General features: G+C 45.0%; 11 protein-coding genes across 11 annotated transcripts; 4 read left to right on the forward strand and 7 right to left on the reverse strand.

The window, feature by feature from the left end:
• Positions 1 to 891: 891 nt before the first annotated feature.
• On the forward strand, positions 892 to 1,242 carry EDB93DRAFT_1090691 (uncharacterized protein; the record flags this gene model as incomplete). The annotated part of the gene is made up of 1 exon (XM_041446292.1): positions 892 to 1,242. The coding sequence occupies one exon, from the start codon at positions 892 to 894 to the stop codon at positions 1,240 to 1,242; it is 351 nt and encodes a 116-aa protein (XP_041304671.1).
• Positions 1,243 to 2,662: 1,420 nt separating this feature from the next.
• Positions 2,663 to 4,012, reverse strand: EDB93DRAFT_1165700 (uncharacterized protein). The gene is made up of 5 exons (XM_041450179.1): positions 3,768 to 4,012; positions 3,392 to 3,710; positions 3,294 to 3,339; positions 2,885 to 3,231; positions 2,663 to 2,813 (listed from the first exon to the last, which is right to left on the reverse strand). Exons 2-4 carry the CDS (start codon positions 3,559 to 3,561, stop codon positions 3,160 to 3,162), a joined length of 288 nt encoding a protein of 95 aa, XP_041304672.1. The 5' UTR covers positions 3,562 to 3,710; positions 3,768 to 4,012; the 3' UTR covers positions 2,663 to 2,813; positions 2,885 to 3,159.
• A 1,010-nt stretch (positions 4,013 to 5,022) lies between these two features.
• On the reverse strand, positions 5,023 to 5,650 carry EDB93DRAFT_1165704 (uncharacterized protein). Its single transcript, XM_041450180.1, has 3 exons — positions 5,391 to 5,650; positions 5,297 to 5,339; positions 5,023 to 5,242 (listed from the first exon to the last, which is right to left on the reverse strand). Exons 1-3 carry the CDS (start codon positions 5,579 to 5,581, stop codon positions 5,171 to 5,173), a joined length of 306 nt encoding a protein of 101 aa, XP_041304673.1. The 5' UTR covers positions 5,582 to 5,650; the 3' UTR covers positions 5,023 to 5,170.
• Positions 5,651 to 6,172: 522 nt separating this feature from the next.
• EDB93DRAFT_1165705 (Nrap protein) lies at positions 6,173 to 10,234 on the reverse strand. The gene is made up of 13 exons (XM_041450181.1): positions 10,094 to 10,234; positions 9,966 to 10,042; positions 9,595 to 9,915; positions 9,376 to 9,544; positions 8,853 to 9,326; positions 8,747 to 8,802; positions 8,591 to 8,692; positions 8,412 to 8,536; positions 7,496 to 8,363; positions 6,838 to 7,452; positions 6,599 to 6,787; positions 6,410 to 6,547; positions 6,173 to 6,361 (listed from the first exon to the last, which is right to left on the reverse strand). The coding sequence occupies exons 1-13, from the start codon at positions 10,137 to 10,139 to the stop codon at positions 6,245 to 6,247; spliced, it is 3,297 nt and encodes a 1,098-aa protein (XP_041304674.1). The 5' UTR covers positions 10,140 to 10,234; the 3' UTR covers positions 6,173 to 6,244.
• A 29-nt stretch (positions 10,235 to 10,263) lies between these two features.
• EDB93DRAFT_1165708 (uncharacterized protein) lies at positions 10,264 to 12,195 on the forward strand. The gene is made up of 6 exons (XM_041450182.1): positions 10,264 to 10,426; positions 10,480 to 10,617; positions 10,669 to 11,120; positions 11,179 to 11,273; positions 11,321 to 11,950; positions 11,997 to 12,195. The coding sequence occupies exons 1-6, from the start codon at positions 10,310 to 10,312 to the stop codon at positions 12,182 to 12,184; spliced, it is 1,620 nt and encodes a 539-aa protein (XP_041304675.1). The 5' UTR covers positions 10,264 to 10,309; the 3' UTR covers positions 12,185 to 12,195.
• EDB93DRAFT_1165712 (EF-hand protein) lies at positions 12,196 to 13,030 on the reverse strand. Its single transcript, XM_041450183.1, has 6 exons — positions 12,982 to 13,030; positions 12,916 to 12,928; positions 12,719 to 12,862; positions 12,590 to 12,655; positions 12,391 to 12,538; positions 12,196 to 12,339 (listed from the first exon to the last, which is right to left on the reverse strand). Exons 1-6 carry the CDS (start codon positions 12,982 to 12,984, stop codon positions 12,288 to 12,290), a joined length of 426 nt encoding a protein of 141 aa, XP_041304676.1. The 5' UTR covers positions 12,985 to 13,030; the 3' UTR covers positions 12,196 to 12,287.
• A 151-nt stretch (positions 13,031 to 13,181) lies between these two features.
• Positions 13,182 to 14,193, reverse strand: EDB93DRAFT_1090736 (uncharacterized protein; the record flags this gene model as incomplete). Its single annotated transcript, XM_041446295.1, has 4 exons — positions 13,182 to 13,559; positions 13,609 to 13,714; positions 13,770 to 13,897; positions 13,951 to 14,193. Coding segments are annotated over 4 exons (855 nt in total), but the record flags the coding sequence as incomplete, so codon positions are not given.
• Positions 14,194 to 14,241: 48 nt separating this feature from the next.
• Positions 14,242 to 16,180, forward strand: EDB93DRAFT_1242132 (P-loop containing nucleoside triphosphate hydrolase protein; the record flags this gene model as incomplete). Its single annotated transcript, XM_041451973.1, has 8 exons — positions 14,242 to 14,251; positions 14,948 to 15,012; positions 15,063 to 15,201; positions 15,252 to 15,383; positions 15,435 to 15,704; positions 15,756 to 15,784; positions 15,904 to 16,068; positions 16,103 to 16,180. 8 exons carry the CDS (start codon positions 14,242 to 14,244, stop codon positions 16,178 to 16,180), a joined length of 888 nt encoding a protein of 295 aa, XP_041304678.1.
• Positions 16,181 to 16,486: 306 nt separating this feature from the next.
• Positions 16,487 to 17,923, reverse strand: EDB93DRAFT_1106407 (uncharacterized protein; the record flags this gene model as incomplete). The annotated part of the gene is made up of 3 exons (XM_041447611.1): positions 16,487 to 16,734; positions 16,791 to 17,721; positions 17,789 to 17,923. The coding sequence occupies 3 exons, from the start codon at positions 17,921 to 17,923 to the stop codon at positions 16,487 to 16,489; spliced, it is 1,314 nt and encodes a 437-aa protein (XP_041304679.1).
• A 1,278-nt stretch (positions 17,924 to 19,201) lies between these two features.
• Positions 19,202 to 19,746, forward strand: EDB93DRAFT_1253411 (uncharacterized protein; the record flags this gene model as incomplete). Its single annotated transcript, XM_041453448.1, has 3 exons — positions 19,202 to 19,513; positions 19,567 to 19,648; positions 19,691 to 19,746. 3 exons carry the CDS (start codon positions 19,202 to 19,204, stop codon positions 19,744 to 19,746), a joined length of 450 nt encoding a protein of 149 aa, XP_041304680.1.
• A 4,894-nt stretch (positions 19,747 to 24,640) lies between these two features.
• On the reverse strand, positions 24,641 to 24,973 carry EDB93DRAFT_1090715 (uncharacterized protein; the record flags this gene model as incomplete). Its single annotated transcript, XM_041446293.1, has 1 exon — positions 24,641 to 24,973. A coding segment is annotated over one exon (333 nt), but the record flags the coding sequence as incomplete, so codon positions are not given.
• Between the last annotated feature and the right edge of the window lie 783 nt (positions 24,974 to 25,756).

A 25,756-nucleotide genomic window follows, 5' to 3' on the forward strand; every position in this document is an offset into this window, starting at 1 on the left:
AGTTTGCGTCGTTTCAGCAGACTGGAAGGCATGTTGGAAGGTGGCCGTAACACGATCATCTCACGAAGAACAGCGTTGAAAATGTGACGCTTAGACCTTCTGATGTGGTGGTGAAAAAATGCGAAGTGCACTTCGACCACAGCACCACACAATTTGGCCTCATATTGAGCTGGCGGGACAGCACTATATTATCCATGCAACCCTTCTAAAGATTCAGCCGAAGAAATGTTGGGGCAGAAAATATACGAACAATTTACGACAGTTGTTCGTCTAAAGGAACAAGTCCGTGTCACTGATCCACAATGGAATGACCTCCTTCGTCACATCCGGCATGGTAGCTGTGGTCGTCAGCATATCGAGTTGCTTCGTTCCCTCATAATCACAAACTCCCAATGCCCACCCACAGATTTCAGTTCTTCGCCATGGAATGATGCTGTTTTGGTCACTCCTCGTCATGCCGTTCGTCACCAATGGAATTCAAAAATCACCAAAAACTACTGCCAACAAAGTCGCAATCAGTTGTTCATCTGCCGAGCATTGGACACGGTGCGAGGGCGGAGACTGACATTAGAGGAAAGTTTTGTAGTCGCTACGAAGCCCAAGGGGTCTCAAGCTACTTGGAACGAGCGCACATCACTATCGAACATGATAGAGATTGCAGTTGGCATGAAGGTTATGGTGACCTTCAATGTCGAAACAGATCTGGACATCACAAACGGGGCGAGAGGCAAATTAGTGGACATTGTCTTGGACGAACGGGAGTCGAGATTTTCACCTACAAAAGCTGTTGTGGAGTTGGAATACCCTCCAGCATATGTCCTGATCAAATTGAACCACACAAAAGTCAGACAACTCGAAAATCTGGAACCGGGAGTCATACCACTGGTCCCAATGCAACGGACATTTCGCGTCACAATTGGTGGTCGTGAAGAGGTAGTAACACGAACACAGCTGCCGTTAACACCGGCCTATGCATTTACGGACTATCGATCGCAGGGTCAAACAATTGACAACGCTATTATCGATATCGGAACACCACCCAGTGGAGAACTTACTCCGTTCAGCATATACGTTGCATTATCTCGAGGACACGGTCGAGATAATATTCGTCTTCTTTGGGATTTTGATGAAAAGTTATTGACGAGTCATCCTAATGAATACCTTCGACTTGAGGATCGGCGATTGGTGGAACTTGACGAGGCAACAGAGAAGTGGTGGAGAACATGCGTAAATGCAAATTAGAGTGAATAAGAACACGCATATGCAAAAACTCGCACTTTATTAAATATATCAGTTTCAGATCGGTGTTGCAAATCGTAGCGGCGCGAGCTGCGCGCAAAATTACAAAGTAGAGACAAAGGAAACATACGTCGCAAACAGGGCAGATATTACAAAGCAAGAGGCATCAACAAGGTGCCAGCTACGAGGTGCGATTAGGCAGTGTGAGCTCCACCTATTTACACCGTTCGCCACCCGGTTACACCAAAGGCAGTTACTAAGTGAGGTGGGTAGAGCTGCGAGCACCGTTCACACTATCATACCATGCCCGTGTCGCCTAGGTAGTAAGTAAGAGAAGCAGATGCCGAGTCGTTTGCCGGAGTGGATGTGAGTTATCGAAAAAAGACTGATCATTACTTAATTGTTTGGCTCTTTCGCACGATCGTATTGTTGTGGAACACCACAGCCACAATTGTCAGTTAATAGTGACCTTGTGTGAACAAGGTGACAATTCATTATATCAATTCTGCGAAGCCAACAATATAACGGACATCATGTTGTCGAAGACCTTCTTGTCCGTTGTGATGAAATCTTCGATGCTTTCATTGACCATCCTTCTCGTGGAGCTGAAACTTTGCAACGCACGAACCAAGCCATGAGAAAACAATACATCAAAGAAATTAAATCAATCTCATCAGAAGAAGCAGACTGGCACTTTGGACCGTCACACGCAACCACGCAACAGGTAGAGGACTTTAATATCGAGGTTTCAAAGTTGCCATTTGGTTTCATTATTTGCTCAGGACTGACTGCAATGGCACGGTACTTCAAGGCTTTGATTGCCTGCTGCCATGTGAGTGTTAAGTTTGCTGTTGATATCAAAGTAACACTGACCGAAAAACTTGCAGCGCTGGCAGTTTCTGCATTTATCGCTATGGCGCAGGATTCCAGCCGTCGCAAGAGACGTGGCATTTTGTTTACCAAGTAAGTTGAGTGGGGTGACAACGAGCTGAATACTATTGACGCGGAACAGTAATGGAATCCAGAAGCCCAGTGTCTTACCCATCCCAGTCCCTGCAATGCATAATACATCCTGGTTGCCTTTGAGAAGCGCCTGTGCCACTTTAAGTTGCCATAGACAAGGCCGAATGCCGAATTTTTGCTGTGTCCGCAGACGGATTTCAGATATTGGCAGAGTCTCATGGACATTAGGAGCTGTCATCCCCCATATGGAAGCGGGTGTAACATTAACCGAGGCAGAAAATGGAGTATATCATTTCGAAAAACTGTAACCCTACGCTAGGTGTAAAGTAGTATGGTGTTTGCAGTCACCGTCACTGTGGCTGACCTCTGTTTACTAATGTTATCTTCCAGCCCCCGGTGAGAGTGTGAGGGGAATAAGGTTATGCTGGGTTTGAATTTTTCTTGTATCATGTGACTTATCAAACATCAAACCAGTGCCCTCAGATTTCGCCCCTCCACACTCGAATCGGGGGCTGGGAAGGAGCCTGCACAAATATTCCATGTACCCCCGAAAAAGAAATCATTGTATCTTTGATGAAGCATAACTCAGGCTGAGTGCAATTATGATAGGTACTGTGAGCGTTCTCATATATTGATCCCTGTTCCTCATTGACAAATGGCCGTCCGTAAATTATCTCGAGGTTTCTGCACAAGGTTTGGGTCTCGGTCTTTCGCAGTCTGGCAGGAGGTCTGCGGTCAACGAGATGGAAAGCATGGGCAAGATCATAATAAGTTTGAGGCACTGGCAGAGAAGTCTTGAACGAGATAAGAGCTTAAGGAGATTGACTATTACAAGCGGTTGATTAATGTAATATCATGAAAGGAATTCTTGTAACGGATGGAATCTACTGATGTGCCCAGCTGCCTGCAGAACAAAAATTGCTGCTCCCGTCGGGCTGTTCCCACTTTACACCTTGCTCAGCATCCACGCGCATGCGCCCTTGACACAAGCGGACACAAGCTATCCCCATCCTCGTATATGCCGGTGTCCTGACGACCACAAGCGTGTCAAAAGAAAATGACGAGCTGCACGACATCTAGCAAGCACGTACCGAATACTCGCAGGAGACCTTAGTGCCCAGCTTAGAATTGGTGTAACTGCCAGCTCATCAGTCACTTTGGTTGACCAGGATGTGAGGGTCGGACGTACGTGCAAAGTGTGTACCCATTGGTCTCAACGGTGCTGTTGGCTAGCGTATATACCGCCATACCGTCGACTTCCAAAGTATCTTCACACGCTGCGCATGACGTTGTAGTGGCGTTGGCACCAGCGAGGAAAGTGAACAGCGCAAGAATGGCGAAGCGGGAAGCAAACATCATGAAACTTGTTGCAGTGAAGGACGTCAAGCCATAGCATACTGGTATTTTATAGGCTGAAATCACCGAGGCCGTTACAATTTACGAGACTTCCGCTTCGCCTTCGCTATAGGCGAATATGTAACCTCAAGGCGGAAGGCCCGAGCTCGAAGCTTGAACGAAAAGAATCAGAACCCCCAAAAAATAAAGAACTGTAGAGTCATTCTCACAAAATGCGGTCGCAAGAGTACTAAGACCGAGCGCTACTACTACATGCTCATAGTATGCCATAGGCTAGCTGTATTGTAGCGCAAAAAAACGCTAAACAGTGTGGAGAAGGAGTGGTCTACACTTTGTAGCGAGTCTTCCCGCCGCGTAATATCTTGGTACCGTCACTCGGACAGCCGTTGCATGAACTCGAAATTCGATATTGAGGGCGTGAGCTTAAGGGTACCTCGGTCAATTAAACTTGTTTCATCGAGTAGTCATTGATGTACGTAAGCATTTCGGTATGATTGACTTACGCAATATGTACTTCCATAATCGAAGGGTAAAACATCCGGTCCAGAAACTTGCCATTACTTTTATTCGAACTCATTATAACGACATTTTTTCCAATAATATCACCGCATACGTATCAGAAAGACCTTGCATTCTGGAAATAACCATCTGTTCGACAGCTATCCAACAACCGCGTACTTGATTCTCGAACATGAGTCACACGACACTGATTACTCAGATCTACATTGAACAGCTAATAAGATTCGATGCTACTTCCCAAGTCGCAGCGCGAGCTCGTCATTTGACTATCTTTTTTTCTGCTGGAGTTCCTCCCAGGTTAGCTTTGCTGTTGCCTTTTGCCTCGCACCCGGTGCCCTGTCCCCATGACCGGTAAGTATAATCATCCTCAACAGCTGTCTGTACTCATCTTTAGCATCCGAGTACATCACGATTATCTTCCGGCAAGAGTGCACACACGAATCAAGTGGCGGTGATGTGTAGCTTGGGGGCAGTCTCGGAGGTATTGTTCATGAATATTTTTGTGATGGCATGACTTCCGAAGCATCAGGTACACAGTACACACAAAATTTAGGGCTATCGACAGGTATCGAACACCCCAATATCAACCTCCAGTTCTCGACACGTTAAAAATCCCGAGAGTTTTAAACTACCTGGTTTTTCACGGAGCTCTATGACATACATAGTAGCGCACGACATGTGCAGCCTTGAGGTTGAAGAACCACGGAAGTGAGACGAAGATATTTAAAGTGCTGCACTACCTGATGCTTGAAATTTATGCTTGAACACCCCCCCTGGAACTTAGTATGAGAGAACTTGGGGTGTGTATGTGCATCTCACTTCTAGTTTTTTCTTTATTGCTGCCTGTTTTTTCCAAAATAGTGTCCCCAAGAATGAACAGACGGACTCGCCCAGGTTCGAGTTTTAATACTAGCAGGCAGGCCGGTCGGAGGAGCACTAATTGTCTTGGGATGCTCAATGCGATTGATTCCTACAAATTGGCCAAGGCAAACATGAGGAGAATTCTTGTAACAGACGAAATCTATTGATATGCCTATCTTTCCGCAGCTCAATATTGATTGTCTCGTCGGGCCCTTTCCATTTTACACCCTGCTTAGCATCCATACTCATCCTTCCTTGACCATTTCGGATACTTTGAATCTCCATCCTCTAACAAGCCGTCATTCTTATTACCAGCAGCGTGTCAAATGAGAACGAGGAGCTGCATCGCATCACGTACCCTATACTCGCAGGTCACCTTGTTACCCTTCTTATCCTCGTAGCTGCCGGACTGGCGTCAATTACTTTTCTCGATGAAAATGTGAGTAACTTACCTACACTCCGTGAACCCGTTTTCGGACTTCACGTAGTTGCTGAGTAGCTCATAAGTCGCTACACCGTCGACATACAACGCTTCTTGACACGTTGCGCATTGTGCATTGGCGCCGGAGAGGAAGGCGAGCAGCGCAAGGATTGTGAAGCAGGAAGTGAACATCATGGAGCTTGTTGCAGTGAGCCATAGCATACATGTATTTTATAGGTAGATATTCGCAATTTGCGAGAAATGCGCTTCTCCTTTGGTCATTAGGTATTGTTTGCTTCACTTCTACTAAGAAATTCGACTTTAATTGGTCGACAGAAATCGAAATCTGTTCCGAACAAGCCACATTTTCAAAGGTGCACTGTCACCGTGTAGCCGAGGATGGTGTTTGCAAATGCTCATCTTGGTTTACATTATATCACGATGTTTGTGCAGAGGAGATACTCAAGGGCCGATTGTATGCATGGCTTACTTGAGTTCTCATGACCAGTACATATATCGTCGCTAATACTGAAAGCTAAGCTTTCAGCAAGTTATGCGCGAGCGCCGAGCGGCGGTTTGACGTATACCTGGAAGATCCGAGGTCGACCTTTGAGATCCGAGAGCCTGCTAGCAACACCGGACGTGGTCAAGTTCAAAGAAAAAGGAGCTCCCTTGGAATTTCAGTTGATGATCTGGTTCATAATCGATGGCCTTTCAGACGTTAGGCATCCTAAGCCAAGCACCATGCCGCGTGCGAAATATGAAAAAAAAAACAAGACCGGTAGTCGATTCGATACGCATCTCCAAGTTTAGTTCTTGTTGAGCTTGTGATATCGTAAAATTGTCGTTTTCACTAAATTGTTTGTAGATGATGTGTGCATACGACTACACGCATTCATGTATGATAATTTTTTGGACCAGACCTGTTCCTAATCGTCCTATCTCGTCCAGAACAGCCTGTCGATTTAACATAACAAGTTCCTTTTCCTTCGCTTTATCCTCCTATCAAATGTTGATTTAGACACAGACAGTTTAATGCGTTCGACGTACCTTGGGTAATGGCTTACTCGAGAAACCTGCTAGTGCACGGAAGGGGCGGGGTGCTCCCATACCTGGAAGCCAAATTGCTCCAATGCGATCACCTCCAAAGGGGTCAGCAAAGAATTTTAGTGTATCTGCGAACGCGCTCTAGATAGAAAGAGCTGTCAAGGGAACCATCCATTCATATGCGAGACATACCTGCAGATCAGCAAGAAACAATGGAAGAGGATCAAATCCTGGGCGAGGCGTCGACTCCGTTGTGCCCAAATGAGAGTCTCTGGTCCAAACACTCGATTCCACGTTAATATTTTGGTAGTACCTTGGTAAAACCATAGGGTTTAGTTTGATAACAATATCGTAGTCGTCGGTGGAATGTAAGAAGAGACGCTGAAGGACAACATCAGCTATGTCACTGACATGCGAGCCTGTCAACCAACCTTGATATCCAATCCCGTCTCTGCATTATGAAGTGCTTTGCTGGCCTCCCTAGCAAATGCACGAAGACGGTGGACAGCAACTGCATCTGGACCATTTGACGTCCACGCTTCAGGTGCCGTTGCCGGGTACTCATCCTCATACAACGGAAGACAAAGGGGCTCCTCCCACTTCCAATCCGTTAAGAACTCTAAAACAAGGGAGAAACCACGTTCTTTACTATGAGGCACAGTAGCGGCGCTCTCTGTCGATTTCAATTTTTTGCCGACGAATGGTAGTGCACAAATGATCTCAATGGCTTCCTCAGAGACGTGGGCTTGCAAAAGCCAATGTGCAGCAAGCCAGCGTTTGACAAGGCGGACAGTGCCAGAGTATGCACTGTACTTGTGGCAGAGATTGGCGATGACACGATGGTGACGTGGGGCATGAATAAATCGCCGGGTGTAGAGTTCCTGGGCAACTTTGGCTTCACGTTGTTCCCGCGCGTTGTATTTTTGGTCGCTGGGGCCGATGAACGTCTTGCTAGGGTCAATGATTCGGTCAAGCAAAGTCGCCTCTCGATCGTGCCAAATGAACGCAGAGAATGACCAGCCTTCAGCAGTGTATACTTCTAGTGCCTGCGCATCCTTGGAATAGATTTGAGTTATCACCGGTAGCAACTGACACCTTGAGTCCGGGGTTTGAAGTCATAAGTGACTGGGCGATGATTTCAAAGAAAGCGAGCTTGATTTTCTGAATCGCTTTTAAATCATCCGGCCACTTGGATGACTTCTCAAATTCGAGGATGATGGGGATGGTTGGAAGAAAACGCAGGAACTCCGGTAATTCCGCTGAAACTGAGGCAGGGATTGGTAGTGGAGCGAATGTCGAGGTATAACGCAGGTATTCAGACACAGGGCTGACGTTGAGCAATGCTAGTGGTAGCCGCTCGTCCAATGCTTTCAAGTTCCTGACGAGACTATCGAACGCTGTTAATGCAGCCTTATACTCGCCCGTAGCCCGATGTAAACGACGGACATCATCTGGCAATTGGAGTATGCTGTCGAATGGCGTCTGCAACGTTCTCACATATTTAGCGGAAAGGCCAAAATGGAGTTGCAGCAAATGTCGAACGATGGAAACCGGAATATGTGCACGCTCATCGGACGTCGTCACTTCCCAAACCACACTCTCCGTAATACGAGCGTCCTTGAATCGGCGAAGCTCAGCACGGCTGCCCCATAGATGCCGGAACTCCTTCGCAACATTTGAGTTTTGGTCGTCCGCAGAAGGTCCGTGGTCAACAAGACGGAAAGCATGGGCAGGATCATAAATAAGCCCAATGTGGATCATGGATATGCTGGGACTTTCTTCGGCGGATATGGGGCGGTAAGGGGTAACAGGCTGGAGGATGGCTATCGCTTGGGTTCGATTGCCAAGACCTCGGCGCAGGATGGATGAAATAGAGGCCAGAAGGGCTGCATCAGAAGATCCATGTTCTACGAGAGCCAAAGTAGATTGGTTCTGGGAAGCTTGCGACAAATCCACTCTGAAGATGGTTGAGAATAGAATTCACGAAAAGAAAGAAAACACTTGCCTGATCACCGCATCAAAGCGAGAGGAGAGTTTAAACCGACTTCTCAAGAAACAGTCAGCAAATGTGTCAGAAGATGTACCAGGGTTGCTTAATTGCTCCAGTGTCTCCTTAGCATCGTGACTTAGCTTGAGGATTGACAATCAGGGGCATGTGTTTACAGATGCTGCAGCGAAGCTCACCAAGTCAAGTGAGGTGAGAGGAACATCAGACAAAAAGTTAATAGTAGATGTTGCATCCACGAATACGGCTGGGTGGTGGGTAATGTACTCCTCTGGAGGGCACTAGAAAAAAAACACATCGATGCGGAAGTTCCATGCCTGCGTACAGAGACGTACCTTATGTCCATTAATTGTCTTTGTGAACACCGGAGTCTCACCAAACTTCTGCTTTGCTAAACTCGCAATCAGCTAATATCATGAAAATGGAGAGCGAAGAGCTTACCCAGAAAATCGAGCGCAGCCTTGAATAATTGATAAGAGCTTAATCCCTTTCCCAGCGGCTTCCTCGATTTTGCGCTCCCGCTCTTCGTGCCAACAGGCTCGTTACCTGAACTCAGATAGCGCAGTAGTCCGGCCCAAAACGGTCCTTTTCTCTCGAAACCTCTCACACATAATTCACCATCGCCGTAACCTCGCTGGTTAGCCCACACTCTTAAAAGGGTGTAAGCATCATGAAAGGCTGGTAGTGCATTTTTGAGTTCATGAGTGGACACGAGAGCTTCTTTCGCATCTGTGGAAAGAAGAATGGTGTTGTTGTAGATTGGTGTAGGGAAAGTTGATGGAGACGAGGACGAAGGCACGCGGACATTTGCATGTGATGGGAAGAGCCTTGATAGCGATAATGGACTCGATGACGAAAGGACAGGGATGACATGAACTTCAGCATGACTTTTGGAAAAATCATAAGATGTACTCCCTTGCGAGGATGTCAGTTATTTTTTTATTATCAAAATGAAGTATTATACCATCCCGTGGCCTAAGAACCAACGTGGTGAGGCGAGGATCTCCAAGCGCAGATGAGTAAAAGGTGTCCACATCGAAAGCGGTTGAAATAGATTGAGCTAATACAGCGAGGTAATAGGACTTCTTGTGGAAGAAGCGCCCATCAAGGTAATCTTTTTCTTGAAAAAGAGTCTGCCATATATCGTTCAATGGTAAGGAAGACAACTGAGCGAACAGCGCACCTCGGGCATCTCCACAGACAAGTCGACGCCAAACCGACTGCCACTTTGCTTTTTCACAGAGATTTTGTTTGCCCAACTTCCAACAACACAGAACTCCCTTGGAGGTTCAAATGCAACTTTCCATTTGGCATCTTGAGATGGGAGAGGAAACGCAAATGGAACTGCGACACCTTGCTTAGCAAGAACTTTTGCAGCTACCAAAGGATTCAGAGGTGAAATAGAGGGAATAGAGATACAGTGGGCACGCAGAGAAAAAAGAAAGTGATCGAGTTGTTGTTGACCAGACTCTTTAGGTCGGACATTAGGAAGAAGCGCGTCAATCTGAAAAGAGGTGAGCTCGACGAGATACCACTGAATTGATATATCCAAACCTGAAGCTTGAATGAGCCAGACTGATAGAGATCAGTTGCGTCCTTGATATCTCTTAATTCATGACCAGTCAAAGGTTCTATGGATATCACATAAGGTCAGACTGTGTTTACTATGAAGTAAAACATACCTTCTCTGCAGTAGTGATTGGTATTTTCTGACTCAACTTGGCTCATCGCGCTGGCATGTATTGGCGATCTTTTGGTGTCAGATACCTCGCAAGGCCAGCTTCTGCTTGTCAGTACGATCGCAATGAAAAAATCCAGTATCACGTGACCATTTGAGAGGTTGGCACTGCAAAAACAAGCAAGCTTGCTGCGTTGGCCCTCACTCTTTCACTTTCTCTATGGACGGACTACAAGGCCCTCAAATTGAAGCGCTACAACAGCTACAAAGTATCCTTGGTCCACATGACACGGAATTCGTAGTCAGTGTACTTGAAAGTGTCTCGTGGGATGTTCAAGTGAGTATTGACTTATGATCTGCCATGTTTTGCGGCTGAACTCGGGTCTGCAGAAAGCCACAGACCTCCTGTTCGACAATGAAACCACAAAAGTTATAGCACCAACACAGGCCACTCCAATGGAACAGTTGGAGCTGGACGACAATGAAGATTCGTCACCTACAATCCGACATTCTCACCGTGATCAGGGTGTACGAACACTCAATTTTCTAGCCGTCTATGGATAATGACACTTCTTGCAGGGCCCGCGGTCAAATTGGAATTTTTTATGGTCTCTACTCACTGTTCCATTGCACCTCGTGTCGGGAGTGTTGCGCTTCGTGTTTAGTGTTCTTCGCATACCAATACCGTCCCTACCATTCATGACTACAAATTCCTATCATTCTCATCGCCACACCTCTCCTGATTCACGCAGCATTACTCAGAGGTGGGTGCAACAACTCGAGGAAGAAACAGGTGCATGTTCTTCGAAACGTTCCATGGCGAACGTGGTCACAACAGGATTTGAGGCAGGTCCATCGACTACAAGACGTCATACATATCCACCTGCGGCTTCGGATGATAATCAGAAGATTCTGCCAGACTTTTTTGATGGTACTTATGAAGAGGTTCTTGACATTTGTCAGAGAGAAGGGCGTATAGCATGTGTTGTCCTCGTGAGCGCTGAACACGATGATGATGCAGATTTTAAAAGGTACGTAATGTTCACCTGTACATGTTGTATGATGTGTCATATGATTCTCTGGGCACAGATCTACCCTTACCGACACAGCTTTCGTGAAGATCTTACTGGATAATGATTTCATTGTCTGGGGCGGGGACATACGGGACAAAACTGCATGGGATGGTATGTCCCATTCAATTCATCTTTTACAATGATAAAGCCTTGTCCAGCCTCGCAAAAATTGCAAGCAACTACATATCCCTTTGTGGCTTTCCTCGCGCTTCAGCCCAGGCGCCATGGTGCTCCTTCTGGTGCTGCCCCGGTTGTCACCATCCTATCACGTCACCAGGGTCGTTCAGCCGCAACTGCTTCAGTATTGGTCGACCATCTCAATACGCAACTACTTCCGCGTGTAACGCCGTTCCTTGTACGATTCAAGACAATGTTACAGGATCGTGACCGTGACCGGCGTATACGTGAGGAGCAGGATCGCGCATTCAGAGAAGCGGCTCGTAGAGATCGCGAGGCCATCGAGATGAGAGTGCGGCAAGAGAAAGAAGAGGAAGAACGTGTGCGAAAGCATGCAGAGGATGTCAAAAGAAAGCAGGAAGACTTGGCGAGGCAGAAGCACCAAGCCGGAATACGTATGGAGTGGAGGAAATTCATGCGCAATCGCCTTCTGTCACCCGAGGCACGCGGCTTGAGACTGGCCGTCAAATTGCCCGGCAATGGACGAGTTGTCCGTAGTTTCCCTCCGTCGGCGACCCTGACCGCGCTCTATGCCTTTGCCGACTCGCACCTTATCCCGTCTAATTCTCGCCCAGAAGATGACCCTTCGCAAGCACCGGAGGGGGTTGTCAGTGATATCCCACAGCTTGATTCTTATATTCAGAAGCAGGACGGAAGGACACGCATGGTGGGGCTTCACACTCGCTTCAGCCTACCCCCGGAGGGAATTTAGGTGGAAAGCGAATGCGTCTTTGACAGAGACAGGATTGAGAGATGGAGAGCAAATTGTCATGGAATTAATCACCGGACGTGAGTCTGCGAATGGTCAGATCTCTGACGATGAGTATGAGTCAGAAAGCGACTAGAACCCTTGTCATCATGCATTTGTTGTTATTTATTTATCTTCATGGATGGACATGGAATAAATACAGTGAGTTCTAGGCATTGATGGAAACCGAGGTGTTGTAATCATTGACTGAGTATTGTGCGCACGAATGATTCATAATTCACGTTTCCATCGCTGAATTAAGCAGTTAGCTGTTCCGCCAGTAAACAGAGATGCACTGCTTACGGGCCGATCTGAACACCCTTGAGCAATTCATCAACCTCCTCGTCTGACATCTTCTCGCCAAGTTGCGTCAACACATATCTCAGCTCTCCAGCTCCAATAAAGCCATTCCCCTCTTTATCAAACACCTGGAATCCTCGGATGAACTCCTCTGCACACCTATCAACGATTGTGATGCTACAACGAGCGATGTGAAACATACCAGGTGTTCCCGCAGGCTTGAATCCATCTGGTCTATTGAGGATTGTCAAAAATGTCTTGTAGTCAACTACCCCAAAGTAAATTATCATAGCACCAATATCAATGTCATTCAACCAGGTGGCCAACTGACCTTCTCGTGGCGCATTTGCGATGATCTCGGTCACTTCAGCCTGGGTTGGGTTTTGGCCGAGGGCACGGAGGAGATCGCCCAATGTCTCTCGTGGAACAGCGCCTGTACCCTTCTTGTCGAAGAGTGCAAAGGCCTCCTTATATTCTGCTAAGCGATCAGTCCGCGAGATACTAGCTAGATAGCGCGGAATAGCGGACCTGCATTGTCACTCTGTGAGAATCAGTCAAAGTTAGTGCGTATAGGTGTTTAAACACGAGACTCACCATGGCTGCTCAGTCGATGAGCCATCAAACATATTGGGTTCATCTGTACATGATGGCTTACATAATCATCAACTGAGTTTTCCAGTCTATTGGTTAAAGTTTCTGTGTCTATGAACAACAGGGCTTCACCGGCACGGAAGACGTAGAGATTCCTTCTCATTTGAGCTATGCTGAATACATACATCCTGGACTTTTAACAGTCATATGTACATGCTGCCCTCACCAACCTCCGCAAGGTTCTGCCTCTTTTTTGACGAACAAAATGTACTCCCTGCCGGTGTACTTCCGAGTCCGAGTGCCCAAGTACCGGATCGTTTCGCACCAACCACCCCAAACAACCTTTCGTCCACTTCCACCATCATTTCAACAGACCATGCTTGATCCCCTGAAGCTCGTGAAAGTCTACTATTAGTTAATAGTTTAGATGGCGTGGTGTGGGGTGTCTCTGGTGACGGAAGCAGTAAAATCACTGCATTATTTTGATAGGACAAAAGTAGAGAGCGTATGGTCATCGCGGACATAAATGCCGCCGACGTCGACTGGAGAATATTTGGAGGCGCAAAATGTTGGAAGGGATCCTGGAAATAGTTCAGTTAGAAGATCACTTAATGTGGATGCTTTGCATACCAAGGATATGTTCTGTAGAGACAAATAGCGAACGGGCGCCTCATGCACAGGCAAGGGCTCTGATGAAATGTAGCTTGGTATGGAATACATATCGAGGATGGAAATTCTGACAGATTGAAACAGTCAAGTTTGTTCACATAACTGCAAGGTAGAGCACTCACGCAGATGGTTGGAGGCGATCCAGGATATTATTCGCATACATGTTCATGGACCATAACGGCAATGTCGTAGTGGCCTCGGATACCAGTACAACCGTGCGGGTTGATGAGTGCTTAAAAAGTAATCCCACCTGTAACACTTGATCTGTGTCAGGGTATCAAAGACCCTAGAGCATGCACTAACCTGATTATTGTTGACGAAGATTGCGCCCTGCTGTTCCCCAAGGTCTGCGCCATCAGCCCAGAAGTTTCCTGCAGGGCCCGATGCAATGACAAGGGGACAGCCAGTGGTAAACTGACCCTCAAATTTTATTTTTACAATCTGATCCTGGTCAGCTCGTTGGGTGGCTAGTGGGTTGTATTCGTCTTCGTCATCGGACTCGATGGCGTAACGTGGTGGAAGAGCATCGGCTAGAGGATCAATTTCCTACGAACCAGGTCAATCGTGGAGGCATCTTTGCTGAAGAAACTCACCATGTTTCAAGGTTACAGACAGGATATCAGATGCGTAGGATGACGCGTTCTGCTAATAAGATAGGCCTCATTCAAATACATGTAGATCACATGACTTTTCGTGACATTTGCATTACAATGTCTAAGGATGTTTGTAGAGACACTTTTAAGAGAACCCATTCCATCAGATTGCTCGCATGCATGGTGCAGGCAATCTGATGGAACAGAATTCCTTATTTTGCATTTGTGAATGAGTAGTAGTCTTTACAGTGATCGAGGTACTGCTGTCTTGTTACATTGTGGCTGTACAGTGTGACAATGGTGTCAATGCACCAACAACTCAACACCAAAACCATTATGCCGCGCAAAAGGCCTTCTCAAATTGCAAATTAGAGAAAGCTAAGCCACACAAGCCATGAGAATGTAAGAAAACATCAGTTTTCATTGTGCTGACTGGAGTACTAAGACCAAAATTAAACTAAAGATGGCAAGTCACACGATGTAACAGAACATCACAAAAATGTCACATCATGTGATGTAGATGGGTTTGAATGAGGCCTATCTTAGTAAGTTAAGAAGCATAGTAGACGAATAGGGTTTACGGGGTCCGACAGTCGGAAGGTATAATACCTCCTGGGCCAGGCCGACCTGCCTAGCCGAAAAGCTTGCTATTTGCTTGAGTAATTAGCTACTTCACAGATAGTACTTCATCATGATCTTAAAATTAGTACGGCGCGGTACGGCTCTGCGCACCTTCACGACGACTGCAATCCGAAGTCATGAAAACCCTTTGGTAAGCTGAAGAACTTTCATGTCTGCGTGTCTGATGATGCGTGTTAGTAGAATCTCCCATTTCGTCCCTTCTCTACACCCCAAATGCCCCGACGCGGCGGGCCGATCCAAAAACGACGTATCGAGCATGTAAAGAAGGTAATCGTCGTGGCAAGCGGAAAGGGGGGCGTGGGCAAGAGCACAATAGCAGGTACGTCCCAGCAGTAATTGAACGGGACACTTGAATGACCAGGAACGAAGTAAATCTTGCTTTTTCCCTTGCAATGCTGTCTCATCGACCGCGAGTTGGCATACTCGACTTGGACATTTTTGGACCTTCTATACCTACCTTGATGGGACTCCAGCATTCAGACGACCCACATTTAACTTCTGGTTCGTTTTCTGGCACACACACCGTGAGCTTTTGGGTGACTCTGTTACTAGCTGGTGCTCTTGTCCCCGTAATCAATCATGGCATTCCTACCATGTCCATGGGTTACCTTGTCCCTCGGCCACCACTCGACTCTACAGAATTTGAAGGGGCAATTGTCTGGCGCGGCCTTATGGTTCAAAAAGCCGTGCAGCAACTCCTCTTCGATGTTGATTGGCGGGACGCTTGTGGATCTGGTCCTGGGCTGGACGTACTAATCATAGATATGCCCCCAGGGACGGGGGATGTCCCTCTTACACTCGGACAATTAGTTGTCGTTGATGGTTGGCTTCCATGAGCTCTCCTGATGCTGTTCATCATCTAAAATGAAATAGGCGCAGTCATCGTTTCAACTCCACAGGACGTTCGCACTAACAGATGTAAGAAGAGGAATTTCTATGTTCAAAAAGATTTCCGTTCCGGTAAGTATTATGTGCACCAGTCTTTCGGCTTTACCCTCACTGTGCTTGTTACCGTCTGCAGATAACAGGTCTCATTCTCAACCAATCGTCCTTCTTGTGTCCTTCTTGCAACACTACGCACGAGCTATTGGGGACTTCAACTAATGCATCGCGACTCGGGATCCCTCTCCTAGCGCAACTCCCTCTTGTTGGGGGTGTGAGCTGGGGTGGAGACCGCGGCATTCCAGTACGTCCTTGAAGGTAAACATGGAGGTGACAAGGATGGCAGGGCGGGAGAGATGTGGCGAGATGCGATGAACGAAGCGGCAAGCAAAACCTGGGGATTAGTTCACAGCTGAGTGAGTACTACCATGCAAGCACATGCAAGGTCCTTCTTTTACTTGCCTCGGAATTTCACTAAGGAGAATGACATGGAAGTCACATGAGTGGAAGCAACATATCGACCTTTTCTAGCTTTAGGGTGTGGAAGATAGACTCTGCTTGCTACACCCTCACTTTCCGTCGCATTGCATGGAAAGGTCAGTGCTCTATTGCATCTGCTGTGACAAAAATACAACTGCAAGTACAAGAAATGAGTCTGAGTGTGCAATTGCACAATATAAAACTGTTAAATATGAACAACACTACAATCTTATAGATTCGTTTCAACACACTGAAAATCCTCCGAAGTCCAAAAATGCTTCTTCTAGTAACATTTTTCGAACAACAAGTGCCTCGACGATCAACCGAGGTTCTAACAATGCTGCCTCGATCTCAACAGTGGGAGAGTTAGATAGAATCAGAGGGATCTCAGGTGGGGGGGCCAACTCGTTTACAATGGACTGGCGCTGATGATATGTTTCCACAAAGATAGAAGAGGGTGAGCCAGAGCACGCTTCAACAATTTGGGCGTCTGTTTTGAAGATAAGATATCAACCATTGTAGTGTGGACAGTGGAATTGAGGCTACCTTCGATGTTTGCATCGTCATACACTGAGGACCCGACTTCGGGAGGCGCGAATGTCATGCGCAAGTCCTCAGACTCAAGTGTGATATGAAAGGATTCTAGGCCCGAGACCAACTCGCTCATTTCCTCAGAATTGATGGTTGGAACGTGCATGAGATATGGATCACGCTTGACCTCGCCTCGCTTGTCTCTGGCTGCGCGGCGCTTGGATTGCTTGCTAGTCGTTGAGTGGGCCTGCAATTCAGTGGAGTGTACATATGCAGGGACCATATGGTTGTAATCATTAGAGTGGTGCAAGTGATGCGCATGATGCTCGGAATGTGAACTAGGCTGGGCACGGGTATGCGCAAGCAAATGCTTAGGTTTCTTGCCCTTGCATTTGCGCCTATCCGAGTGGCCTGGTATAGTGCTCGCAACACGGCGGCGAAATGGGCGAGGTTTATATACGGTCGCAATTTCGAGGTCCAGGGTAAGTGCCGCACCGTCTGATGACGAATCAACTTCCTCATTGTCCATGCAGAACACTTCCACATGACTGCTTGTTGTTGCAAGATCATCGTCCGCATCAGTAGTCTCCAGTTCGGTCTCCGTAGCTGTTGTCTCTGAATCCTCGTTCATTAATTGCCTCTGTCTCATTCGCTTGCCTCCATCCCCGCCCCAGCCTTCGACAACTTCGCTCACCTCCGCTGGCACTTCAATCTCCTTTACCACTATAACGCTAGCACCAATCTCGCCAGCCATTTCTTCCAGGGTACTCAATGTTTCCTCCATCTCCCGCCTCCCCAGCCCAATAAGTGCACCAGAGTCAGCGACACCAAGCTCATAGTATGCCTGTCCACCGCCTTCCAGAAGGCGCCATTTGAGTTGTGTAACGAGGCGGGTGAAGCGAGAGGGGGAAGGGGAAAGGAGATGAAGCTTGTACTCCACATTACCCTGTGAGTGGTAGATACAAATGGTAGGAAGGATATTAGCGCATGTAATGAATATTAATAAAACACACCTCTTCATTTTCTGGAACTAACTGCGGTATTCCTCGTCGAATGATGTCGTTGTGTGTGAGTGTTGGAGGTACGGAAGTGAGTGTGTCCCATGGTGAGGGCACTCGTGGGCTCTCAGAGTCAGATTCACCGAACATCCGGGACTCTGTGCGCTAGGAAAGTAGACCCTGAGATTGCGTTTGAAGAAACAAAGATGCGACAAGATAAGTTGTTTAGTGTATTCGAATGATCATCGCTTCCTGTTCTAGCTTCAAGGTCAGGGTTGACTCATGTGGCTCCTAACATTTTAACTAGCTGAGGAACTGAGTCACATCAGGCAAACCGGCAAGGCCCGGAAAATCTTCCACGTGATGGGCCTTTCACATCAGGGTTACACCTGAGACATGGCCAAATAAGAGTCTGTGACAGATCCCGTTCAAATTGAGGGACAAATTATTGATATTCCAAATGATTGGGCGTGCCTTGTAACAGAGGTATGATCAAAGCCTGAAAATGTCAACAATTAATTTTAACCCAGATTCATGCTCAAATAGGGAATTTGTGTGCATATAAATGCTGGATTTGTTGGCATGGATCTGCCTTACTGTTAAATGTATGATCAGATAATGAAAATGACTAGTTTATGTTGACCACAAGATTCATAAATAAATAGTAGATATAACACATATTCAATTTGTAATAAATTGAAACTCTGTTTTAAATCAGGTGGGGGGACAGAGTGCAGCTATGTTGGGTGGGCACAGGGAATAAAAATCAAGAATATGTACATAGATATTTCCTACGTTAAATTCTGATGACAATCCTGAAAATGTGCATAGGGCATACGAGTGCCCCATTAAGTGCACCACTTGGCGGGGCACTGTCCGATCATAGGGTTCGGGATTGAGTGGACGTCAGTCCACTCAATCCGTTATTACTGTACTAGCTACCCATGAAGACATCCACCCGTTATCACAATGTGTCTGTTATGCTATTCAATATTCAATTTCAATATTAGCTGTGATTAAGTGTAAAGTCTAATCTACACAACTCAAGCAAAAAACAAGACCAAAACAAGCTCGGTAACACTCACTAAGCAGTGAATCAAATTCAGTCAAAACTCTGAATGGAAATATCCAACAGTGGGCCACTCAGCCGCTTCAGGAACCTCTGGCGGAGTCAAATTGTGGCATTCACTACTTAAGCCTCCAAACCTTATCACATAGTTTCTCTTTTCCATCGTCTCCACCTTATCCCCTAACATTAGTTAATAGTTGTAGAGGTCTTATGTTCATAATATGACTGTCTTTTGAAACTAAACCAAAAGCATAAATACAAGCAGGTAGTCTGACACATGAATCCATGTCCTGGCATCATATGATGTGGCAGTAAAGTAAGGTTTCAATCACCCGCTCAACGAGTTCATCTGAAATATTATGCCCAAAGCTGCTCACTTTCAGTATCATCGCCACTTCAAGCCACACAATTCATTGCGACTTCCCCCCTGGGCGCATCTACACTCCTATTCCTTTGATACAGCACATGTCGTTTCTTGCGATACGGACTGCACAACCTCAGCGGTGCCTGATGTCCCACAACACACTTTATCAGCAGTTCAGTCACCTGTCCCTGCTTTTCTGCTGGTGAAAATTCTGAAACCCCGAGGAGATGTTTCTAGTGTCGAGAGGGGAGGTTATAATTTACTTGAGGCAATCAGCTGGCCTTCCTTAGACTATGAAGAAACTCGTGTGTGTCCTTACACCCACATCATATGACTTTCTTGACCATTATTCTACTGCAGACATTCGTAGTTCATCTCGCCTGGGAGCATCTTAAAATCAACAAGTCCTGGAGTTCACAAGCCATTATGTATGTGGAAGTAGGTACTCGTCTGTCGGTAGTCTTTTGTCACTCATTTTTATCAGGCAAAAAACGGTATCACATCCTTGATCACTATGAGGACAACTGGGTTGTTAAGTGATATACTCCGTATATTTTTGAAAAACAGTAGTAGTCATTAGGAGTAACAAAGTCTGCAGGATACTATTGTACAGGGGATATGTTTCTCGGGTTCAAATTTAATCAGTTGGATAAATTCCCCGGCATTGTGACAGGGTATCCTTTTCTACATCAGATTGGTGTGCTGGAAGGTCTGTAAACCCACCTGTCTTATAGATGGTCCCTGGAGCTAATGACTTGGCGCATAGGGACCTCAGCCTACATTTCACTTTTTTAGGTATAAGATAGTCGACTGCATCCAGGATTCATTGTGCCACAGTGGGTGAGATGAGGTAGTCCTCTTGAAACCCCTATGACAATGGTCACTTATAGATCGCAGAACCAATGATATGCCTCACATCGTTTTCTCTGACCTCATAGATTTGTACTTCATCAGAACTCTCCTCAGGCAACATGATCTCGTCAACATCTACCTCCAGCAATGCAGCTTGTAGCGCAATATATACGTGCTGACCTGCACCAAACTGGTCCGGTGCATGACCGTGCGGTGTTAGTGAATATTTTTCGGGAATTTTGCATGGAATGAATTTTGTGTTATTTGGCTCGAAGATGACTCAGCTAGATTCTCACGCATCTGAAGCTTCCATGAAAAATACTTTCCGCATATGTTTGTTTGCGGGAACTTCCAGGAAACTTTAAATACATATGTTACCTGGTTTTGCTTTATGACATATGCTACGTCTCTAAATAACATCAAATACAAACAAGTTTCAACATATTATGTAAACCATGTTTTCTTACCACAGTCAGCTGATCTATGACAAATAATGTAGTATATCTAGGTATGTGAGAAAACGAAAATTGAATATACCTAGGTACGTGGGAGTAAATTAGCACAGCCACGTAGATTTGTCTATATAAGGACCTCCATTTTGGCCTGAAATGCAATCAATCTGACTTCCAGAGTCACCCTTAATAAAATTGCGAGTGAGGTTTGTGTGTGATCAGCATCAGCAACAACCATGAAGAGTTGTTCGACATTGTCGGGTACATTGATGAGACAGTAGGAGCCATTGAGCTCACTGTGCTCAACAACCTGCAAGGCCTAGTTATTTGTTTTGAGAAGTCTCTTGTTTTTCTGAGTGTTTGTGTTTGTGTGCACGTGTCTCTGTTTCTATCTCTCTATCTCTGTTTCTCTAGGATTGGGATCTATTTCTTTTTGTCTGGGATCTATTTCTTTTAGTTTGGGATCTATTTCCTTATCTCTGTTTCACTAGTCTGGGTTCTGTTTCACTATCTATTTCTTCAGCTCGGGATCTGTTTCACTCTATCTGTTTCACTCTCTCTACCCATTGAAAGCTAACAGTCTGAGTGCTCGTTTATTGTTGTGTCACTAACGTGCTATAGATTTTAGCGAATATATACTGAGTGTTTGTTTCTTGCTGCTGATACTAACGTACTTTTGATTGTAGCGAATACACTCGAGCCTTATCTTTGGATTCTTTGTGTTGTCTCTACGTCCACTAAAGGCTCAGAGTAGCTTAGTGGGGAGACTTCAGAAGTTGATTATTGTCCGCTTGACCTCACACACATCTGAGTAGTATACTGAGCCAGGATTGTTATTTGTCAGATAGGCTTTAGCTATTGAATAGGGGACTTGGTATTGAAATCCAAGGACGTCCGTTTCTGATTCTGTTTAATACTCATTGTGAGTTCCTTGGCAGCAGATTCAATATTAGGCTAAGAGTTCTACGGAAGCTTTTGACAAGTCTTGACCTTTGATCCTACCTGTTTGCGCTGTGGGAGTGACCAATACATCTTCGCACGACTGTTTCACAGTAAGTTTAGAATATAGCACCATTGATTGTGCCTAGTTTTAGTTATCATTTCTGTTTAGCACCAGTGATTGTGCTTAGTCTTAGTTTTGTTTCTGTTTCTTGTTTCTTTTAGTCAACACCATACCGCTGAGTTGACTAGTGTTTCTATACTGATATCATAGAGTACCTTTGTCTGACCATAGCTTGGATATACTGACAGGCCACCCACGAACGACCACGTTATCAGTCATTGGTATTTGTCTGAATCACTGACCATGGAGATATTTGATTTTGTAGGTGTTCATCTATAGATCATCTATCTAAGAAGACATTACTCGCGTAATTGATTAGTTTCTACATGTTTCCCCTTACAGTGATGATCAATATGTTTGTTAACACCTTTGTGCAGGTCGCAAATAAATTTCCTTTTCTTCAGTGACTGATATTGGTACCACCAACCCTTGCTGCAGATCTTGGTCATCAAAACAATGGACTCATTCCTGACTAGGCTTGTAGACACTGTCTTTATCTTATGTTTGCTATTTTGTAGCTTACATAATCAAGTTACCTCTTCACCAGTTTCCACCTTGAGTCAGAGTCTTAGTAGTTTCCTCTCTCTCTGAGCTTTGAGCTTAGTACAGAAATCCTTTAGGGTTGAACACTGTCTTCTAGACAACATAGCTAGGCAGCAAGACCCAACATTGTTCAGACTAATCATCTGAATTGTTGAACCTTCACCAACCATCTTCTTCATTAATGAAGTCCGAGACATGGATCAGTCGACCTCGACCTTTCTTCTGCAACACATGCTCTCCAGGGCGAAGCCTGCAGTACACTGTCAAACTAAAATTGGGTTGCTATGGATATCATGCAACATGCACTTTTTGTATTGTTATTTGCATGAAAGCAACACTTGTTATGATAATATGGTTTGATTTGTTTTTTACCTGGGTTAAGAGTTAGCTTGATATGAGTGAGCTCTGGTCCTTCAAATTGAATCATTTGTTCCTCAAATTTCAACATTGCAGGCAATTAAACCTCATTTCAATACTTGACAACATCTTCTTGCTCATGCCCATCCATATAAACTTCTTTTCAAATAATAGTTTGTCGCCACCCAAGTTTGATGAGCCAGTGATGAGCAGTCCACTCGCATATTGGTTTCTTCAGGACAATTCCCAGCTCAAGGAAAATAATCGTTTGAAGTGCATCTTGAAGGCCACAAGGTGTGACTTTACCAGTTGTTACATTCAACAACCATGTGTAACAACGAGTCTGCACAAACTTGTCATGGAGGAATGATTGTGCATTAGTGAGTCTGCCACATCTCTCTTGTGGATGTTGCTCAAATATCTGGTAATGATGTGCAAGGGCATGGATACAACGAGCAAACCAGATTCCATTTCCCTTTTGCCACACTGCTATGCAATTTCAACACTTGCACCAATTCATGAAGCACCCTTTAGTCGCAATGTTGCAAAATTGGACAGGTTTATGAGCTAATTGATGGCAGAAAGGGGTAATGATTTGTGATTCTTCTTCAAGTTGTCTTTGATTTGATCTCAAAGTTGTTTTCAGTCCTGGATCTCACTGTGCCCTCTAATGACTGCATCCAGCTCTTCTTCCCACTCTTCAGCTTTGCTCTCATCCATCAAATTTGAGTGTTCTTCAATCTTGGCAGTACAGGTGTCTTGCATGCTAGGTATGATGTCCTCAACATTTGTTGTGGTATTTTCAGAGGCGGAGGTTTGGTCCGAGTCGGAAGATATAGTAAGGATGGATGAGGGATTGTAGATCCATGTGGTTAATTTGATTCCAATAGTGTTGTGAGTTCCAAGTTGCGAGGTGAGAGAACCTTCTTTCGAGCAGAGGCAATCTCTTTTTTGAACTCATAAGTGTTCATTGCACTTTGTCCTTGCCATTTGGCTTTGTATCATTGTTGAGTATGCACTGATTTGCTCATCACATTAGGGCCTGTTTTATATTTTGTTGGATGAGCTATACAAAAATTCCAAGTCAGTGTCCATGATTTTGATGAAATAGCACTCACATTTATGATTAATTTGATGTTTGAGTGCTTTTCTTGTCAGTCGTTCAGGAATCCAGTCTACATGCTTGTCATCTTCCTTCTGGACCATCTCTGCAAGCCTGCAACCAAATTCTTCATCTTCAAAGATCTTGCACTCGAGCTCCTCATCAATATCAGAGCCATCTGAATGGTTATCACAATAATCTTGTTTGAAATTAATCTTCAGACCATCAAATTCAAGGGTAGTGCCTTCGAGTTCAGCTGATTTTGACTCAGACTGACATGGGCTATTTGCAGGAGACAATCCACCACTGGTAGTCAAGGAGGCTTCAGAGATGAGAGAAGATGTTTGCCGTTGTCTGTGGAGGCCAACAATGTTTCTTTACCTCTTTTTTGGACAGTCTCAGAGCATGTTTGAGTGTAGTTGCAGGTTCAAATGGTCTGCAATGCATTTTTTCCCTCTCAAAATATTGGATCCAACTTTTTTCTGACACTGGATCCACATTAAACTCAGCAAAAGAAGTCCATTCTGCATTTTTTTTGGATTTTTAGTGATTCTTTTGTGGTACCGCCAATTTTTTGGACATGGCTCGGATCAAATAGACAGTTGTACAGATTTTGCTTGTACAAACCTATTCTAGCATGTGCTATGAACATATCTACAATATTTAAAATGGATTAGATTAAGTGTTAATGTCGGGAAAATTCAGTCACCAAAATTGGTGACTTTGCTTGTCTGCAACTGTATAACATTTACAGAATATTTTTTGCACTCAGATTTTTCATTTACTTATGGATATAATTGCATTATAAAGTTTCATATCTGCATTTTCATTTTCCTAAGTGGAAACTTCCAATGCTCCTATCTATTTGAATGGGACTTGAAGGCCAGCAGGTATGTTCACCACTGGACAATGAATTAATGATGATCAAGCAATGAAGTTGGGAAGTTTGTACTTGGTGGATATTTCAGCCAGTGATAGGGATCTGTAGTCTGGAGTAACATTCACTTGAAAAGTGGTCTGTGCATCACCAGGGAGGATACCCTTGAGGAAGTAGTTACAGACTGGTCAGGGACCATGAACCAATTTAACTTTATCAGAGAGAACACAGGAAACCCATGAGAGGACAGGGTTAGCAATTGCAATATCCTCCTCATTGGTGTACATGACATTGATTAATGGCATCCCATGAAAAGTCAACAGTGCATATAGGTCAAAAATCTCCATTGATTCTTGGCAGTTGAGAAGACGCACACACTGCTCTATAAAATCCTTGCTCTGCCTAGTCATCTGCAAGAAAAGATCTTTGCAATGAATAATGAGCAAGCACTCAGTTGTATCAGCTGAAAATTGCATTAAGGTGCCCAGTTGCTGGACAGTGTAAGTAGAATAACTCAGCAAAGCACAAACAAAGCTCCTAACTAATATCTATATGTTGTAGGTCATGTGCTGCCTAGTCTGCTATACATGGTGAGACAAGTGCATTTGACCCTAAAGGGGAAGCAAGTGCAGCAAAGGTCTAGAAGTATGTGTGAAAGGTGCTACAAGTTGGCTGATGCAAAGCATGAGAAAGTGTGTACATGTGGGAATTTGATGGAGGTGGGCATGGGAAAGTGAAGTACATGTGTTGTCTTCATAGATAGATGATCTATAGATGAACACCTACAAAACAAAACACCTCTACAGTTAGTGATTTAGACAAATACCAATGACTGATAATGTGGTTGTTTGTGGGTGACTGTTAAGTTATATCTAAGCTACTGTCAGAAAATGTACTTTATGAGATCAGTATAGCAACTACTAGTCAAGTCAACACAACTAGTCAACCTAGCAGTGTGGTGTTGACAAACAGAAACAGGAAACTAGTCAAACAATTAAGAAACTGACTTGTCATGACAATGGTTCCTTTACTTCAAACTTAATCGTGCAAAGCTGTATTATTTCTCTCACAGCACAAACAGGTAGGATCAAAGATTAAGACTGATTAAAAGCTTCTGTAGAACTTTTAGTCTAATGCTGAATCTGCTGCCAAGGAACTCACAATGAGTATTAAACAGAATCAAAAACAGACATCCTTGGATTTCAATACCAAGTCCCCTATTCAATAACTAAAGTCTATCTGACAAATGAAAATCTTGGCTCAGTATGCTACTCAGATGTGTGAGGTCAAGTATTTAATAATCA

Source organism: Suillus bovinus (genome assembly GCF_016758785.1).
Source record: "Suillus bovinus strain UH-Sbo-P2 chromosome Unknown EDB93scaffold_58, whole genome shotgun sequence".
NCBI lineage: Eukaryota > Fungi > Basidiomycota > Agaricomycetes > Boletales > Suillaceae > Suillus > Suillus bovinus.